The sequence below is a fragment of the Cupressus sempervirens genome, chromosome 11 (genome assembly GCF_028749045.1).
Source record: "Cupressus sempervirens isolate cs-2001-9-10 chromosome 11, ASM2874904v1, whole genome shotgun sequence".
Taxonomy (NCBI): Eukaryota; Viridiplantae; Streptophyta; class Pinopsida; order Cupressales; family Cupressaceae; genus Cupressus; species Cupressus sempervirens.
In genome coordinates, this window is record NC_143128.1 from 521009811 (window position 1) to 521028667 (window position 18857).

Sequence of the window (18857 nt, forward strand, 5' to 3'; positions counted from 1 at the left end):
AAATTGTCTTGCTTATACATGATCTCAACACTTAATCAAATCATGCAAAACAATCAAACCAACATTATACTGTTAAAGCCTAACTCATTCAAGTGCCCATTGAATACCATACACTTATCAACACTTACATCATCATCATACTTTCTTCAAATCCTCTTCATCAATCAAATAATATGCCACTCTACTGAATTAGCATAATGTCTAACCAATTAAAGCTTGACATCAATGACAACATAACAACTGATATGACTCTTTCACATACATTAACAGCATTATCAGTTGGGGCTAACAAGGTGTACCCCAAACTCGACCAAAATATTATTGTGAGGAGTAGCCTAGTGGCATCTGATGATACGTTTGAGAAGGGTCCAAACCCTCTCCATTGAAGCCCAATCCGACTCCAAGAGAGAGGACCCCTAGACTATGGAAACGTAGAGCACCAACAGTTTGATAAAAGTGTCAGAGATAGTTATCTTGGACGTGGTGTTCTAAAAATGATGTTGAAAGCACTCTCAAGTAAAGCGAGAAACATAATCTATGTTGATGCGGGGTTGTATGGAAAGTCTTGTGTTGAAAAGGGGTCTAGTTTTTATATGTGTAGGAAAAAGACATGTCAACATGATCGAAGTAGAGATGATAGATCTTCAAGAAATTGAAAACCATCACCTAGGTCTTGTTGAGGTTAACCACCAGCTACCATGTGTTACAAAAGGAGGCCAATCATCAAGAAGTTGTTGTATACCCTTTAGGGAAGAAGTTCGAAGAACCACGTCGTTCATGAAGAGCAAAATGGAGATCAAGGTCTAATATAAGAAGCAACCATCCTCCGGGAGAAAGTGCTCCCATAAGAAAGCCTCCAACTTGTCAATATACTTGCCAAATAAGGTAGGGGAGAAGGGACAACTCTTCTTCACCCCAAATTAGTGCTTTACATGAGATCTGAGAGGCCCTATCAGGTCCATAATTTTTCTACCACGCTCTCATACAACCTCATGATGGTCGTTAACAACATTTGTGGAATCCTCATGTCCTCGAGTCTCTAAAACAAGGCCCCTTTAGGAGTAGAGTCAAATTCTTTACAAAAGTAAACAAAGTAGCACTAAAATTTCACAAAGTAGTGTCTAACTTCCTCAATGATAGCTAGCAGAGTTAGGATTTAGTCCATAGTCTGAAAGTCTTCTCTGAAACATGCTCGCCCCCTTGCCCTAAGATTGATTAGATCTAGCTCCCTAGAAAGCATAGTGTGCAAAGTTGTAGCATAGAAAATGTGTGCCCAACCATAATGGTCTTGTAGTTGTTGGGGTCTAAGGTCGACCCGCCCTTGTAAATTGGATGAATGATGTGTTATGACCAAGAAGGCGGAAAACTAGAACATACACCCTGCTGAAGAGTGTAGAGAGGAAAGAGGCCAAAACTAGATGTTGGGCTTCAAGATTTCCACTTGGAACCCTTCCTCATCCACAACTTTGCTTATGTTCATAGATCTAACAGACTAACTTATGATGGAGATAGTGAGGAGATGGCAGTGGGGCATAGGTTGAGGAGGATGGGGGTTAGTCGAGAATGTCATACAAGGTGGAAGCATGCACGGCCTAGGAGTCAGAGTCCAACGTGGAAGGGTTGGGGGGGAGGAAGAAAGGTTGTGACTTTTCAAAAAGGAAGAGGTGGGTGTGTGTGTCTAGACGGTGTGGGGGGGAGATACTTCCATGAAAAGAAGCCATCAATTGGAAGAAAATATGAAGCGACTTTGGAAGTTAGTAATTGCAGAACGAGGATGAAAACCCTTAATTCCTCCTATTAAGGAATTGGATTAAAACCCATAACTTGTCTAAATATCAAAGACAAACATTTAAGGAAATCACAACAAATTGGAAGAATAAAAATAATAGCAAATTGTTAGGAATAGCAATGCACAATATACAACTGGGGGGGGGTGGCAGGGTGAATCACTACTATTAATCTCAAAACCTTAAACCATTCACCATAGCATAGATCTAAGTAATTAAGTGCAATGAACAAGACATAACAACATAACACATAATGCAACATTTGTTGAAGTGGAAATCCTGTTAGGGGAATAACCATAGTGGGGATCAAACCGACTACATAATGTACTACCACATATAAACCCTTGTTTAAATGTTGATGGGGAATGCACATGCATTCAAGCACTCGCCTAAAGCTCACTACTCAAATACGACATGGGAAACAACCCTGATTTGGACAACAATCCAATTCAATGAGGGAAACAACACAAAAGATGACTATAATCCATTGTGGACAACAATCCACTGTAAGAGTGAACAGACTAATAGCATCAACAATGCCAATATAGTTTTAATGAAGTCCAACATCTCTTAATTAGATTCCACTCACACCTCTCTTCAAATTCTCTGACATAAGATCACTAACTTACCTCTATATCTCAATCTTTCATCAAATCCACATTCGTAATCACATCTTCACATCATAACCATAGCACACACAACTCATCAAAGAATTCCCTTCTTAAATATAAGTTCATAACTCTCCATTAGGTCGGCCTAATAAGAGTTCTTAATTCAAAATAAATCACATCGTTCAATACAATTATCATTATGTCAATTAGGACACATCTATAACATTGTCAATATGCTACCACAAAAAGAATCTGTCTCATTAGTCAAGGCAACACGTTTCCTGATTGAGTCAGCCAAGAAACACTCAACAGTCTTTTGTCCAAAGAAAAATATGACTTCCTTGTCTTCAATCCATGAACAAATCCAGTAGTGAATGCATATCCATGTCTGAATTACATCACTAGCATCGCATACCAAGATTCGACTCCACCAAGACTTTCCTAAGAAAATGCCATACCATTTTCCATAACAATTTACAGATGAACTATCTATAACTAGTCTCCAATAAATTCACTGTAAAATCTATAAATGAGAACATCAATAGATGTGGTAGCATACTTATCATCTCAACACATCCAAGAACATAATCCGATCAGTGCATGTCCTAATCCTAAACACTATGTCTTTACCGAAACAATCTAGAGCGAAGATCAACTTAGGAATACTATTTGTCTAACACGTGTTGACATCAATGGTAAAACGTTAATGCCAAACTATTAACTGAAGTAACCAGCAACAATTCCATCAGGAATCTTTCCCAATATCCAACAGTCTAGTTATCAAGGACAAACAGTTAAGGAACTAGCAGCGAATTGGAAGAATAAAAATAGCAGAAAATCAAGAATTTTTCCTTTGTAGTGTAATATTGAATAAAATTCATGATTTTGATGTAAGTTATATTTATAAATATAAACACAATTATCATTTTAGAATTTTAAATATTGTTAAGGAAAAAATAAGATATGTTCTAAAAAGGGAGATTATAATGGTACCCAAATGCATGTGTCCAAATTTCAATGCCTCTATTCAATCTTGGTCCTCCGGGCTATTATTGGCATATTCCTTACAACATATGTTACAAACTTCTGAACTAACATGTTTGATCACCCAAACGTGACCCTCCCAATTTGTCTTCATTCAACCCAATGAAAAATGTTCCATGAGAAGTGCTCAAGCCTATCATAATGTAAGTTGAGATCATAATTAACCTCCTCCTTAAATGCTCTTACCAGTCATAACAATTATTCTTAGTAACTCTTATTATGACTACCTCTCACACTCTCCAAGCTTCTAACACATGGTAAAAAGAGCCACCTCCAATGTGGAATGCCTACATTCTCATTGGCCACCCCCAAAAGTGATACTGAGTTTCCATTTGAAGAAAAATAAACAAAAGATGAAATAAGGATGCATATGAAAGTAATTAAAATGAACATTAAGAATCCAAGGTCGAGACAACTTTTATCAACAATAGGAAGCAAACATCATTGCAACTCTACTCTCTATAAACTTATCAATACAAATAACTTCGTCTAGCTGAGTAAATTTTTGCTGATCTGATTTTGATTGAAAGGTGGCATCTCATTGATGGTTTGAATAAGGTTCCAGTATATTCTCAATAATATTTGACACTTGCGTAGTTTATGTATCCTCTAGCTGATGGATGGGAGTCAAAACCAGTGGTTGGGCTTTCACCTTGTTTCTATCAAACACACTATTTATTTTGCAAATTTCAACCAGTGCATTTTATTAATACTGTTCCATTAGATGCAATAATGTACTCACCAAGTTCATATTTGAATGCTATGTTCAATCTCACTGCTTTCCCTACCATTATCAGTCTTGGGTTATTTTAAGGTAATTCTAGATGATGAAGTGAATAAACACTGCATACACTACCCACTGCTCTAGATAAGATAAGATAACTTTATTAATGTCCAACAAAAAGCCACCCAAGGGTCTATGGGACTGAGAGTGTACAAACAAAGAAACAGCAGGCTGCAAGAGCACCAAACAGTGTCTGGGAAAGACCAAACAGGAAATAAAAGAAACAAGGAGCAAACACGTTTTTTATTTCTCAAACATATCAGTTGATAACTTGTTTTCAATGTTATGGAGTATTTAAATGCAAGTACTAAAGAAGGATCTGTGAAATCACTAAATGTGATGTAAAAATTCTCATATAGAATTGACAACAATAATCTAAGATATAATGAAAATAAAAAATATCATTAAACACTCAAAAGATTCCCAAATGATATATAACAGAAAGGAACGCTAGGCTTATAAGAAACAGAAAGTTTTGTTGAAAAACCCTTTTTACCCAAAAACATGAGAAATTGCATCTTCCCTCTTTATGCAGCGTCCAGATTTTCCAATGATCACAGCAAGCTCTGCAGTAAACATAGCACCTTAGAATATTGCGAGAAGTCATGATTCTATCCTATTTAGTAATAAAAAAAAATTATCTAGAAACTAGATGCCGTGAAATACTATCCTAATTTTTTTTCCCTTTGTTTAGAGAAATACCTTGCATATTTGTCTACACGGTAATATTTATTGTTTTCAATTTAATTTTTAATCTTTTAGAACTTAAAATCCAAAAAGATGGTTTCCCATAGTTTTGCAGATTCATGCAGGATTTCTGAATTTTGCATCATTATACAGCATTTATTACAACTGAAATTTAGGTGATGTGCTTCCATCGATAGTACAATCACAGAAAATCCTGCTTTCCCAAAATGAGTACTGCATTCTATCATGCAATAAACAAAATTAAACCTTCTTGGTTAATTTCCCATAGAAAATCTAATATGATGTGCTCAGAAGACCAATTTATTATAGTATTTCAAAATACAAACCAAAACAGATATGACCCAAAAGCATCCATAAGGAAGGTGAATGGTCAGCCCCATGAAATGACTTGTCATTTGAACCAGTCAAAATTAACCATCCCTCATTTACATCCAAACTGCCCTTATGTAATGCTAAATGGGGTACAATCAATTGTACAAAACCAAGTTCAATTCCACACTCCATGTTAAGGCAGTCTACAACACACAAGAAATTCAAGCACATGTTAAATTGCTAAAGTTAGCCATGTTATTGTGACATTGAGTACAGGCTTTAGAGGCCCTGCCTGCATCCCCAATCAGTCTGGCCCCATTGATGTCCTGAGTAAAGTTCCGAATTTTTTAAAGAAATTGAGAACTTCTTTTCTGTTTAAGGAAGTAAGAGAAATAATCTCCAGTGATGACAGCCACATCAACACTAACTAATATTGACTAAACAAGCTGTCAATTTGGATATTCTAAAATCCTAATCGTCAAATGGAACATCTGGCCATCCCCCTTTGTGATTATCTGGGCTGTATCCTGTTTGGAAACAATTAAGTTATTAGATTCCTATTTTCTGAGGTAAGACTTTGCGTTACTGATTTCACTTATAAGCATTGCTTTTATTAGATATGATCCAATATTTCAATTCATCCTTTTGTAGACATTAATCTTAGAATAGTTTGCTTTTGAGCAATTCAATTCAATCTTCACTGATCAGCAACCTTGAATGTCTGCATCAATATCTTAAGCCTGCCTGTTTTAATGTAATACCCCATCTGGATGTTCTCCTAATTTTCGCTCACAAATATTGCAGAAATATAATAGAGAATTTATGCAATATTACCCAGCAAATTGCTCATATAAAGATCCTCAGATATGTTACCGCATTATAAGCCAGCAATAATGTAATATTCCCTGCTGGAATTGAGTTAAAATATTGAACAAAACTGACGAGAATTTTGTCAAACAGTTGGACTGTAACCAGCGACTGGAGATTATGTATTGCTGTTCAACTTTTTACTATTCATGAAGTTGTTGCCCAGAATATATCACAAGAAAAAATAATGCCAATACATTCAAACTAATTGGTATTGGTAGCTGAACAGACCCTCACCACAATATTTTATTCATACCATAATATTGATGGATTTAAAACTACAATCTGAAACTGGAATTCAATCATATACTTTATTATAAATCCATGACAATAGAGAGTGAGAAAAGAGTGGACAGACCGATTCTGATGAATAACATTAGATGTTTTAGAACCCATAGCAACCACTGAAATCCGCCAAAGATATCAGTTTCACCTCTGACTGTCAACTGGTACCAAATGCTGAAGAGAACCGACTCCTATTGTGGTGTTGACGATGCCATGTCTACGGAGTTATCATCTGGTGTGAACTGACCCGTGAATGGATGAATGCAATGCGGCTTAGACTGCAGTAACACCACCGACTCCAACAGCCCATGTCTTCCCTGCTGGATGTGCGAGTTGAGTTGTGTTCGACTGGTGAAGGCCTGGCCCATAACTCCTATTGTAACCAGCAACTTCCATATACCGTCAGTCCATGACCTGTAGATAAATCTACTCCCCTGTGCGTCTGTTGCTGGAAAGAGGATGATGCCGGAAGATTATGACAGCTGCTAACGGCTCAGACTGTAATAGTGATGTACAGAACTCTACGTGGCAGGAGATTGCTTCTAAACCACTGGGTAAGATTCACGTATACTATCTTCTTGAAATCTTCAAATCTACAATGTTGACCACCCAACTTTGAAAGATAATTTTTATTAATCTACAGCTCAGAATATCATTGTAGTCCCACACAATGACAATCTCTTGAATTGCCAAATTCTTCATCAAGCAATAGCTTCTCATCCACAGTAGAAACAATACAAGTAGTCACAACAATCTTCAAAAACCTCAAATTAATCCCAATGAATTTGAATGGATCTACCTTCAAGCGGTTAAGCTTCCCATGAAGGAACTAAGCTCTGATACCATGTTAAATTCATTGATCTTGGTCAACTGTTTACACTCCTATAGATGATCCTATTTGGGCAGATTGCTAGAAGAGCAGACTTATTGATTTTGGTGTGTCTTCTAATCTGCAATCTAGCCCTCCCTCATACCTAACTCAAGGGGCATGTTCATTGAATGGACATGTCCCTCTCTAGGTTGGCCTATTTAACGACATAATTGTTTCCTCAAGATTGATGCCCATTCCAAGAGTAACTAATAGTTAGTAACTAACTAACCACATTAGTAAATAAGAAGGCTTACAAAAGCCACAAGGAAAATGCCGATCTAACTAGAGGGGAAAATATGTTCTAGTGACCAATACTTAAGGGAACTCGTGCATCCGGATCAGACTGATCTGAAAATCAGAACACTTGTCTTGTTAAAGTTACAAGGAATTAACAACAATCCTCTCCCTTTTAGCTATTTTGAGCTATGTTCCCCCCGATTTCCAGGACGGGGATAGTAGGGGACAGCGGGACGGGTTTCTGGGATGGCAAAAAAAATTGTCAATTTTGGGGATGGAGGGGACAGCAAATGGGGACGGCTATATAACAATAGGGGAAATTGAAATATATAGAGAAGTCTAAAATATTTATATAAAAAAATGGATAAAACATGTACTTATATGAAATAGAACCTTATAAGAATCAGCAGAATTCATATGCCAAATTTGTGGAACTTTGAGAGTCAAAGTCTAATTTGCTCTAGAAGTCAAAGTCAAAGTCCCCTAGATGTCCCCAAGTCTCCGAGACGTTTCTAGGAAGAGTACGGCTAAAAATATACCGGGGACACATCCCGGGTAACACTGATTTCGAGGGCTTTAGCATTCATTTCGTCTTAAACGCTTATTGTTTTTGTTTTTTATGCTTTAAATGGGTCCAGGCAGTTCAGTCATCAAAAATATATCCCGTCCAAGTCCATAAGTTCCAAAGATGTCTAGTGCATTACTCGAACTTTAGGATTGCATCTATGTGGAACACTAGGGCTATGTGTGTATGTGTGATTATATACAATAAAAAAATGTATAGGCATAGGGATACATGTCCATAATTATGAGTATCACTGACAGTAAACTCATGGATAGTGGTTTATGTGTCATCATCAATATTTCAAAACAATTTTTAGTTAACTAATTCCTTTCTTTCGATAAACGATCATTGAGATTTAAAACCAACAATACAATTTTTGTATCCTAAGTAGAAGGAACAATATTCCTTGGAATAAGACACGCAAGACTTCAATTTTTACCATCTAATATGCTGTACTTTGTAAACAGAAGCTACCCCCTCTATTGTAACTCCAAAGGGATTTAGATTGCTTATGTCTCTCTGAATATGTAAAGATGATTCATGGAAATTGATATAGCTTGTAAACATGAACAGAACCTACCAGTTTCATAGTCCACTTGACTTGTTATTGCTTGTGGGTATATTATTGCAGCTCCCGGTCCAATTACAGACTGTGGTGCCTTTGTGAATACAATAGGATGCTGGATTAAAAAGCAATGACCATTAGCATGGAAGCCTCAAAAGGATTCATTTCCATATAAATTCATTGATAATTATTAATCTGTCTGCCTGGTTATGCATCCAACCTGTCCTTTAAAAAATTGCAAAAAAGGAATCCCATAGAAACAAATATATATGATGGCATGGAAGATGGTCTAGTTTGCTCCATAAATGGTACAGAAAGGTACCACAAAGAAAATGAAAGAGCACTTGCTTGCAAAAAATAGACAAGTATACATGCCAATAACTTGAAAGTTGTTCATGAAAATGCAAGGGATTTCAGGCAAAGCAGAAAACAACAGGTCGAAGAGGATACCATAACATAAATATAAATTGAAACTAAATATTATACTATACTATGTGGAGTGATCGCTTTTGATTGTGATATGAACACACAAGTTAATTTCTTGTTCTATTAGCACTGATACTAAAAACTCATTGCCAAATGCTTAGTACCTGTCTTTAGGGGGCAATCTCTTTCTGGAAACCTGAGAAACCTGTGGGCAATTCCTCTCCCAGCATCCCATTTCCTCACCCTCTACCTAAAAGGAGGGGATTCCAGAGAGGCTTCTCATGCTCCGATTTCAAGGAGACATGTTATCCCCAAACTTGTGGGACCTGTCTCCCTTTCAAAGATTAATTGAAATAGACTAAAAGCCTGAGAAAATTGTAAATATAAGGGTGATAATATTAAATAGATTTTTCTGTGTTTTGAAGATAAAGACTATATCATCCTAGTATATTTAAAAGAAAGATAAAGATACATATAATGTGCAAACATTACTATACTGCCAACAGAGGTAAAAAAATGAAATGACTATCTCACCTAAAAGTAGTTAAGGTCTTCTTGTTTAGCCAATTTCAAAAAGATTATTAAATTTTGAAAGGGGAAAACCAATCCTTTCTTCAATGGGCTACCAAGCCACCCTACCATCTAGCAAGAAGAGGAAAAAAAAAACATAAGTGAGACATGGAAGTGCAATATTTGTAAGCACCCATAGAAGTGAAGATAAAGCAAGTTCGATTGCCATTTCACAGGCAACACTGCAGGAGCAACGACAACTTGTAGAAGCACATCTAATAACCAGCATAATGGAATAATTAGCAAAATGCAGCGAAATTGAAGGTAGAATTTTCTAGCTGATATGTCAGAAACCTTGAATGTCGTAAAGCAGAAACAATAGATGGCATTGCATCTCAAGGAAGTACTACTACAGCTCTAACTAATAGTTCATAGACGAAGGTTCCACTGAGAATCACTAAAAAGGACGCATAACATAAAGGATAAGGTGTAAACTGATGATTGTCTTTCCCAGATCCTTTTTTTTTCAAATGGATGATATTGTCTACTCTTCTTACTGTAAAGAGAAGGTGAATCATATTACAAGTCAAGAATAAGCTATATTCTGCCAAGTATTCAGAAGTTGAAAGTAAAGCTTGTTCAAATAGAACTTATGATTCAATAAACCAATCAAAGGAGATGAAAGAAATGTAGATTAGGACAGGATATTCTATTGGTATGGATGAGTGAACAGATATTGCCATGTGACCACTCATAATGTCATTGTGACATGTCCAAAGGGGTCCTTAATTCTTAAGGTAGTTAACTACTCATGGAAGCACCGAGACTCGTATTTATTATTTGTGCTTATTAGGAATGCTAATAAGAAGTTTGGAACTTCCGATGTGGTTCAAGTTGAGACTGATGAATATGTCGTATCTAAATCAGCTAGGTAATACAACGTTGGACATGACAACTAGAGATATGCAGATGTGTATCTATAAGTTATAACTACAATACACACTTAACAATTTATAGGTCCCACAACAAAGGTATTTCTCACGCTCAGGCCTCAGCAATGCTGAGTATACCGGCTATCTCATCTTAATGAAAAGAATGCTTGAGGTGCAACAGCCTTTGCTAATTGTAGTCTCAAGAGGTGAGTGGTTCAGGTGTGCAGAATTTGAGTCCAAATATGAGAAAAGGCAAAAGGTCAAATGTTGAAAATTGATTGCTGGAAAGTCTGGAAATAAAATCCCATTTATTGACCCCATAGACTACATATCCTGTTATATAGACACAATACACTTCCACTCTTGGAGATAAATTTGATAAATTGTTATCAGATTAGGCCAAGAGGGCTCAGGGATCCCATTAAGCAGAGGTTTTGACCAATCATTAAATGTAGTCATTATTTTAAGAACATGCCCTTGTATACAGAACCCTTTGCATTGAACCCAAAATGGTTTATGACAGGCCTTGGCAAGTGGTTCCATTGATGACAAAGCGGTAAATCAAGGTCTCTGTGCTACCATCCAGAAGTTGTGCATTAGGAAGGCCATAAAGCTTCAAGGTCAATTTCTTTAATTCATAGAAGTTAATTTCCCTTTAAAGCACATGGAAGTTGGGGATAAAACATGGGTGGGGGAAGAACACAAATGAGCCACTAGCCAAGGCTTACTTAACATTACTCTATTATTTGTGTAACTTTACTTTTTTCTACACGTATATGAAGCACTAGCCAACCTTAACTAACTTTATATTTGTTATTTGTTCAACTTCTACCTTTTTCTATTTAGTGTGTAGCAGAAAATACTATAATTTTCAAGTCTCGATTTAGATTTTCAGACTTGTCACCTTCATTTGAATATATTATTTTAAGTACCATTTTAGGCTTGTGAATGTCATTTTTAGTTACAATCAGACAATGCATTCTGTTTCATTAATTGTAACTTTGAATTATCAATTAACGTCAAATAATGAGATTGGGAAAGTTAACAATAGAATTCATTGTAGTAAGACTATTTTAATTAATCGATAATGCATAATGATTCTTTTATCTTGAATTTATTTTATTGTGTTGCTACTTGTTAGTCATTTACATCTGGCTATACCATAAAGAATCTTATATGTATCGAAAGTTTAAACTACAATGGCAACTATAAAACTAGATTTGCAGTACATATCAGTAAGACAAATTCCTGGATTCAACTACATAGTAAATTTACCACAAAGTTGTAATGTTCCCTTCTTTGCACTAGACCTTATGGCGCCTTCTTGGTCTATCTTTCCATCCGGATAGGCTAACGGCACTTATTTTGAGGATGCCAGCCAGTCACAGGAGTCTTTTTGGTTTCATTGGGGAGATATTTAAGTGGGGACTTCCTATAGTTAAGTCACTTTATTTTATAAAGTTGATTTATAAAGTTACTTTATCATTTAAAGTCACTTTATGACAAAAGTAACTTAAGTGACTAGAAGACGAAATTGGCTTTTATCCCACATTGCACAGTTGTTTGCATCTTTCCTTACATTGAGGTTAAAAAGCAAGGAGCTACATTGGGATTTACACCAATGAAAATATGATATTGCTCAAATACAGAAGGTTGCTTAAATGTGACTGGTTGCTTTGAGGATGAAACCCCTTAAGGCAGTGTGAGGAATGGATGTAGCCCCAGCCCCTCATCAAATATTTGTTCATCTTCAGAAGTGGAGATGCAGTCTGAAAGGTCCTAGCTATTCGAAATCCAAGGAGAAGTGCATCAAACAAGTATTAACAGTTCATGAGATTCTGGTAATAATAGGAGTCAGCATCAGGTCTACTCGTTCTCAGTTGGTCGGGCAGGCCAGTCGTTAATCAACATAATCACGTGGGTTTTAGTACAGTGAGGACGGAACAGTGATTAGTGTGCAGGGTATTCTACTTCAACATTCTTCAGCAGTAAGGGAACTGACTGCAGTCTCTCGTGTTGGAAGCAAGAGAATTCAGTGGATGGCTTGAGTTATTCTCACATCGTGGATTGCAAACATTGTCAGTGGGTGTGAGAAGTCAGCAACCAGCGGTGATGGTATTGTGAGTGGCTGCGGGAAGTGACGGGTGTTCCCTCCAATGTTTAATAGCCAGCAACAGTAAAAGCAGGTCAAGTCTTCACAGTAGCCATGGGATTCTCAAACACATGCACCTACAATTGGATGGCAAGGAGGCCCGACTCAATAACAGCAATAAAGGTTTCGCATTCTCCCTTGTTTTAGCAATCCATTCTAAGGATATGTATACGTCTGGCCTTACTGTTACTATAATTGTATGATTAGTTCCAAAGCCATCACACGTCTATTAAGAGTTAATAATACGGATGAATAAAATAAATGTTTTCATGTATGGTGATATGCCCTTCCTTCCTGAAGATTATCTATCCTGGTAGTCTTGATCTGCATGCTATCAATGTCATTTTGGAAAGGATTTAAATTATAACAAGGGAAACCGAGTTGAGAACAATACAAAAGTTGGATCCAAAAATGTATCCTATAAAGCTAAGTTTGTTCCAAAACAGAGCGTGAACGTCTGAATCCCATCTAGTATATGGTTTACCAATAAGAGGAAACATTGCAAGCAATGAAAATCAAAATTGAACCAAAAAGGCTGAATCCAAATATAAAGTCAGAAATGCTGGCAACCAACTTGCCATATAAGGTCAGAAATGCTTATTCTGAACTACAGAATACAGAAGAATGAGACGCTTCTCAGGTCTATTCTTCTTCATAAACATGAAGACCTTAAAGCCCCTGTCACTAAGTTAAAGAACCTCTATGCTATGCTAGAGAAGAACAGTAAAAAGATTGTGAAGGTGGATCTCGGGCAGGAATCAACTGCTAGTCAGAAGGAAGGCCCAGGGGAAAGAACCAGAGGAAACCTGAAGAAAAAGCTGCTACTAAGGAGCTGGAGAGCACGGACAACATTGACATCAATGAGATTAAAAAGGTCTTTCAGAGGATGGAGGATCTTGAGATGAAGTCTGCTGAGATCCTGAGAAAACTTGTCTAATGTTTTTCTCTTTGTTTTGGTTTTTTTCTGTCAGTCCTGTTTGCTGGTCTAGGTTGTTGGTTGTGTCTGCTGGAACTGCTAGTAATGCAATTTTTTGTTCTTTTTGTCATATTAGTACTGGGCCTGCAGGAACTGTTAGTAATGCAGGTTTTTGTTTCACTTGTTACAATTGCGATGGTTATGTTCTTCTCTGGTCTGATAAGACAAAAATTATATTGAATATCTATATGTAATTCAGCTGTAAAGGGTTTTGGGTCCCTTCAAAACCTGTTTTTGAATTAATCGAAAGCTTGCCACATGAAGTCAGAGAAAAATATTTTAAATAATGGAATAAATTTAGAAGTCTATCTGAACAACTGGCCAATCTATTAATAATCAAAATAACAAATAACGAACTTTCAAAGTGAATAATTTTAATGTGAAGTAAATGATTTCATTCAAAATGAATTTTTTTGTGCTAACCTTTGGTATACTGGGTGAAGTAATGTCAGGTGCTGTTTTCCATGTATCAACTTCTTTAACATGATCAGCGTAGTTTTTACCAATACACATTATTGCTCCACGAGGTTTTGGTATTGGAGCTAGTAACTTCACATTTTCCAATTTGATACCTGGTCCCTCAAATTTTATACTATCATCAAGGCAAATGGTTCCAAGTAAATATAGTAAAAATTTCACAATTAAGTGTAAGAATAAATAAAAGTAATTTCTTAGGATCCATGACCTTCAAGGGCATGAATGTTTCTCCAGTCTTAATTCTAGTGTTAATTGTTTGCTTACCAATTAAAAAGCAAATGCCAATGATTGATAACATCAGTCATATCACTGATGTAAGCTGCACTAATGTTTTGTGACAAATTTACAATCTCCTTCAATGGCCTGTCAAAAAAACAGTGAGTCAGTTACATGATACATCTATGACCAAACATCTTCCAGAAAGTAGTATTTAAATATTGACATAATTTAAAGCAGTCCACTTGAGGTTTGTTATAGTTTCCTTGCATAAAAGATCACAATTCAATGGTATTAAAAGCAAAAAGTAGCAAGTACAAATAAATTTATATGAAATGTGTAGGATAATTCACATTTTTGAAGGTGGTATTCTGACTCATGGTTTTATACTCATAGTTTTTGTAATATCCCACACTAGGATATTGTCTCAAGTCTGATTTGGATTTTCAACTTTATATGTTAGACATTTTGGAAAACACTTTGCATGCAAGCTCTAATTCCATTATAAGTACCCCAAGTTCTCATTCACATTCATTTATACAAATCTTGCATGATATCGTAAATTATAACAACACATAAATTAAAAAGTTCTGATTTCACCATGAAATGAGTCTGAAAATCCTATATTTTATTTCCCACCTAAACAATCACTTTTTCAATAAACAAAAGACAACCCAGTTCATAAAAAGTGATTATATATCTAATTCCAAATATACCCATTTTTTTTATTTTTACTTTCCCAGGTCTGATATTGAAAAGCAGCACTAAAGGGCTCCAAAAACAGCGACTCCAAATTGATTTCTCCACCTCAAAATTCATGCCAAGCTAAAAAAATGCCATCACCTTTATTGAATTCACTTTAAATCTACTTCAATTTGTCACAAATATAAATCCAGAATGAGGCCATCACTAATATGCAAAATTCAATGGGTGTTTCGCCATTTCAAATTGCTGAAAACATTGAAGAATTGTCACTCTCCAATGCTGATGATGTGCAGAAACCCTTGTCTCAGTCATAATTCCCAGAACTTCCCCAAAAGAATCAAAAAGTTAGTATGCATAATGAATTCAATTTGCACTTTGCCCTTTTTATAAATCCTTCACAAGGTTCGATTAAAGAGACTTATCAATTAAAGTTACATTGACAACTTGTTAAATTGCTTGAATTAACATTATAATATCACTTTATAACCTCCTCGGTTTAGATGCTCAACTAATGTAATCAATTGATGCACTTTACTGCACCTCTCATGGCCCCCATTTACTTTATAACTCTATAATAGACTTTATAATAAATTATTAATAAAATTTACTTTATTAATTATTTAATAATATGAATTTGTGCCATCAACTTTAAATCACTGAGTTAACTAGGAATCATGATAGACAAGTGCATAAGCAATGTGACCAGGTGCTTTGCCAAAATTAGTAGCTTTGCAAATCTAACTTACTATGAATAGTGTCCCTAAATAACTGCTCAAGCCAAAGATGCCAAAGCTCAACACTACTCAGAACCTACTGAGGTGAACTTCTATAATTAGGAACCTTGACTTTCCTGAAACAGACACGTACTATAAACAGTAAGTGTGCTTAATTGAACCAATCAAAGAGCAATCCCGAACTCTCATGTCCTTTGAAATGGGAACTAACCTCTGGTTTTGCCAACTGAGACCCCCTAACCGACTTAGCCTATGGGGGCCAATGATAGGCTAAACCAAACTACCAACCATGATGAGCTAAAATAGGGACATTACAATTTTATATCATTAGAATAGAGTTTCACCGTTTCCTATAGTGGCATGCCTCTAATAATTGCCAATGGACTAGGGTTTTGATAGGCAAGGAATATTTTAATGTGTTTTGTACAACTGAGTTGATACGGTGAGTGTTGCTTTTGCTAGTTATTCACTATCAGGATTTTCAAAAGTACATTTGGTGTTTCATTCGTCAATGCTAAATTCTTGTGTAATATGTATTTACTTGTTATGTTGCTGAAAATTTAAAGATTTTGTAACCTAACCTACAATACTTTGCTTATTAGATTAGGCAATTTCTTTCATTTGGTGTCAAAGATAGTTTGCTTGTTACACCTGTGAGAGAAGAACATCTTGGCTATTTTTTATTCTTGGTTTTAGTAGGAGCTTTGTGTAGTGCTGATGGGTGTTTTGTGACCACACCAAAACAAAATAAAATACCAACGTATCCTATCCTCTCTTGAGCAAAATCCCATGTATGATAAGATTGTGGAAGATCATACAAGTGATTTCAAGGTTCTTTTATGTCAGGTCTTAACTTGTACATAAGCTCAATGGTTGTCGTGATATGTTGGTAGCATAGAGCGATTTTGGTTTAGGGAGCTTTTTGATTGATCTAGCAATTAGTATTTCAAGATGTTTCCACAAAATATGTTTAAAGTAAATGAGATAGGGTTAAGAAGTTATATTCTAATCCTAAGACCTTTAAGTATAATGATTGCTTTGATGAGATCTGCCATACTTTGCTTACCCAAATAAACTACACAAAGGAGGTGCAATCTTCAAGGGTTGAGCAAGAAAGATTTGTATCACAAATAAGCACCATCGTGGAACAATGCAAATTCAATGATACTAGTCAAACATCCACATAAAAGCTCATGACCAAAATTATACAGCACGTAAAAATCATCTAATTGCAAAAGGGTATGAGAAAACGATTTCACCATCACAACATTACCAATCTCATTCATCTAACAACTTGAAATCAAATCTAATCTGAGGGAACAAAGAAACCATGCAAGCTACAAAACACTTCAAGTTATCACCAAACTTCTACAAAATTCTTTTATTCTAGTAGCTCTTAGCAACAACATCCAAAGTTCATTCCATTTCAAATTAGGAGTGAGCCCCTTGCATAAGCCCCAAGATTTCAATGGGCAGCCACGATCAAATTACAATGAGTGGCTGAGATTTTGCCACATAAGCCCTAATTAGATTTAGGTCAAGAGAGGATAATATATCATAAATAGGTAGGTCCACATGGACCAATAAGAAATGGGTCAGCCACTTAGTTGGAGAGTGGTCAAACTAAACCCATATTGGAGGCAAGATTACTTTCAGCATTAAATACAAACTTTACCAGAATATCTCAAGCTTGATTCTTTTCCTTAAATGTTAAGAATCTAGACACAACTATCTCCAACTCATCCACGTAGACACTTGGCGTGACTCCCTATTTGAATTCCATAATGACTTTCGCATTAACGCTTGTTGAGGTTCTCCCAACTTGACATTAACTCCAGAATTCTCAATATGATGCTCGAGAATGTGGAAATAGTCTTGAAATCTTCTGCCAAAGACTATGTACTGAAAAATTCTTCCAATTTGCTTTTCAATCTTCCTATTGTCACTTCTTCATTAGCTAGGTTGTTTCCGAACATTGCCTCAATAGAATTAAGGATTCCTTCTTAAATACTTATGATCTTCTTCCCTAGTCAAGTTGATTCTTCATTTGACTTCTTCAACAACTATTTCCCTATGGTCACTGAACTATACTATTGAGCAAATTCATAGGTTTCACGTTCTATTACCACCCCATCATCTATCAATATTTGTGTAGGAGTCTCCATCGACACCTCCAAGTCTAGGATGGTCTTTGTTTTGATAAATATGGGTGTCTTCCCACATTTCACTCACACATGTTCTACAAAGGATAGCCAAGGTTGTTCCATGCATCTGGATTAGATCACCAACAAATTTGCTTGCAATATCCTGAACACCCTTTACCCACTTTCCAGCGCCTTGGGCAGCTCTACTCATCTTTCAATGTCACCCACTAATTCTTTTGTAAGCGCTATAGCGGAAGCAAATGTCTGATCTTCCTAACTATCCGGATTTGCCAAATGTTGTCAATACATACACAATGGCTTTTTCTCATTTTTTAATTCATGTATCTTCCATCTTCTTCATCCTTTCTTTGAGTGCCCAAGTGGAATCGTCGAATTCCTCCATCACCTAATCGTTAGTGGCACACCCTATGTCAATTGTTGCCACATCGTACTCCTCTAGGGTGGTTTCATCCTCAACCTTATCCACTTTTTGCACTACTTCATGAAAATTCTAGATCTAGATGCATCCCTGTGACCATAGAGAGCTTTTCTTTATTGCCCTTCCCTATTGGCTTATTGATCCTACCCAAGAATTAGTATTAATCTCTTGGGATCTTTCTTTATCTCTCCCACAACTATCCTAGAGTGGTTGAATGTTGCTTGTGAACCTATGCTTGCTCTTACTTCAACGTGGATTTCATTTGTAATGGGAACTTTTGCTCCTCCTAGATCTTCATCTAACATTGTATCAAGGCATTCTTCACTAGTAGGTCCTTGCTTTTGATGTCCCTGCTACAAAAATTCCTGAAAGGCATTGATACTTTGTCTATCTTGTACCACTAGAGTTATTTGATCTTCGTGTGACCTTCGATTTCTATTGCTTCCAACCTCTTTCCCTATGAAAGAGTCAATCTCTTGCAATCTTGGGGTCCTATTGGACAATGATAGT

At 36.2% G+C, this 18857-nt stretch overlaps 1 protein-coding gene across 2 annotated transcripts in view; it reads right to left on the reverse strand.

Annotated features, from left to right (window-relative positions):
* LOC149530651 (uncharacterized) overlaps positions 1 to 18857 on the reverse strand; it is a 142923-nt gene that overhangs the window by 68067 nt on the left and 55999 nt on the right. For both annotated transcript variants that reach the window (XM_089810069.1, XM_089810070.1), the window contains exons 3-6: positions 14374 to 14472; positions 14056 to 14224; positions 8652 to 8751; positions 4723 to 4792 (exon numbers count right to left, since the gene is read on the reverse strand). In XM_089810069.1, the coding sequence (XP_089666195.1) occupies positions 4723 to 4792; positions 8652 to 8751; positions 14056 to 14224; positions 14374 to 14472 (438 nt within the window). The remainder of the gene's footprint in view (positions 1 to 4722; positions 4793 to 8651; positions 8752 to 14055; positions 14225 to 14373; positions 14473 to 18857) is intronic.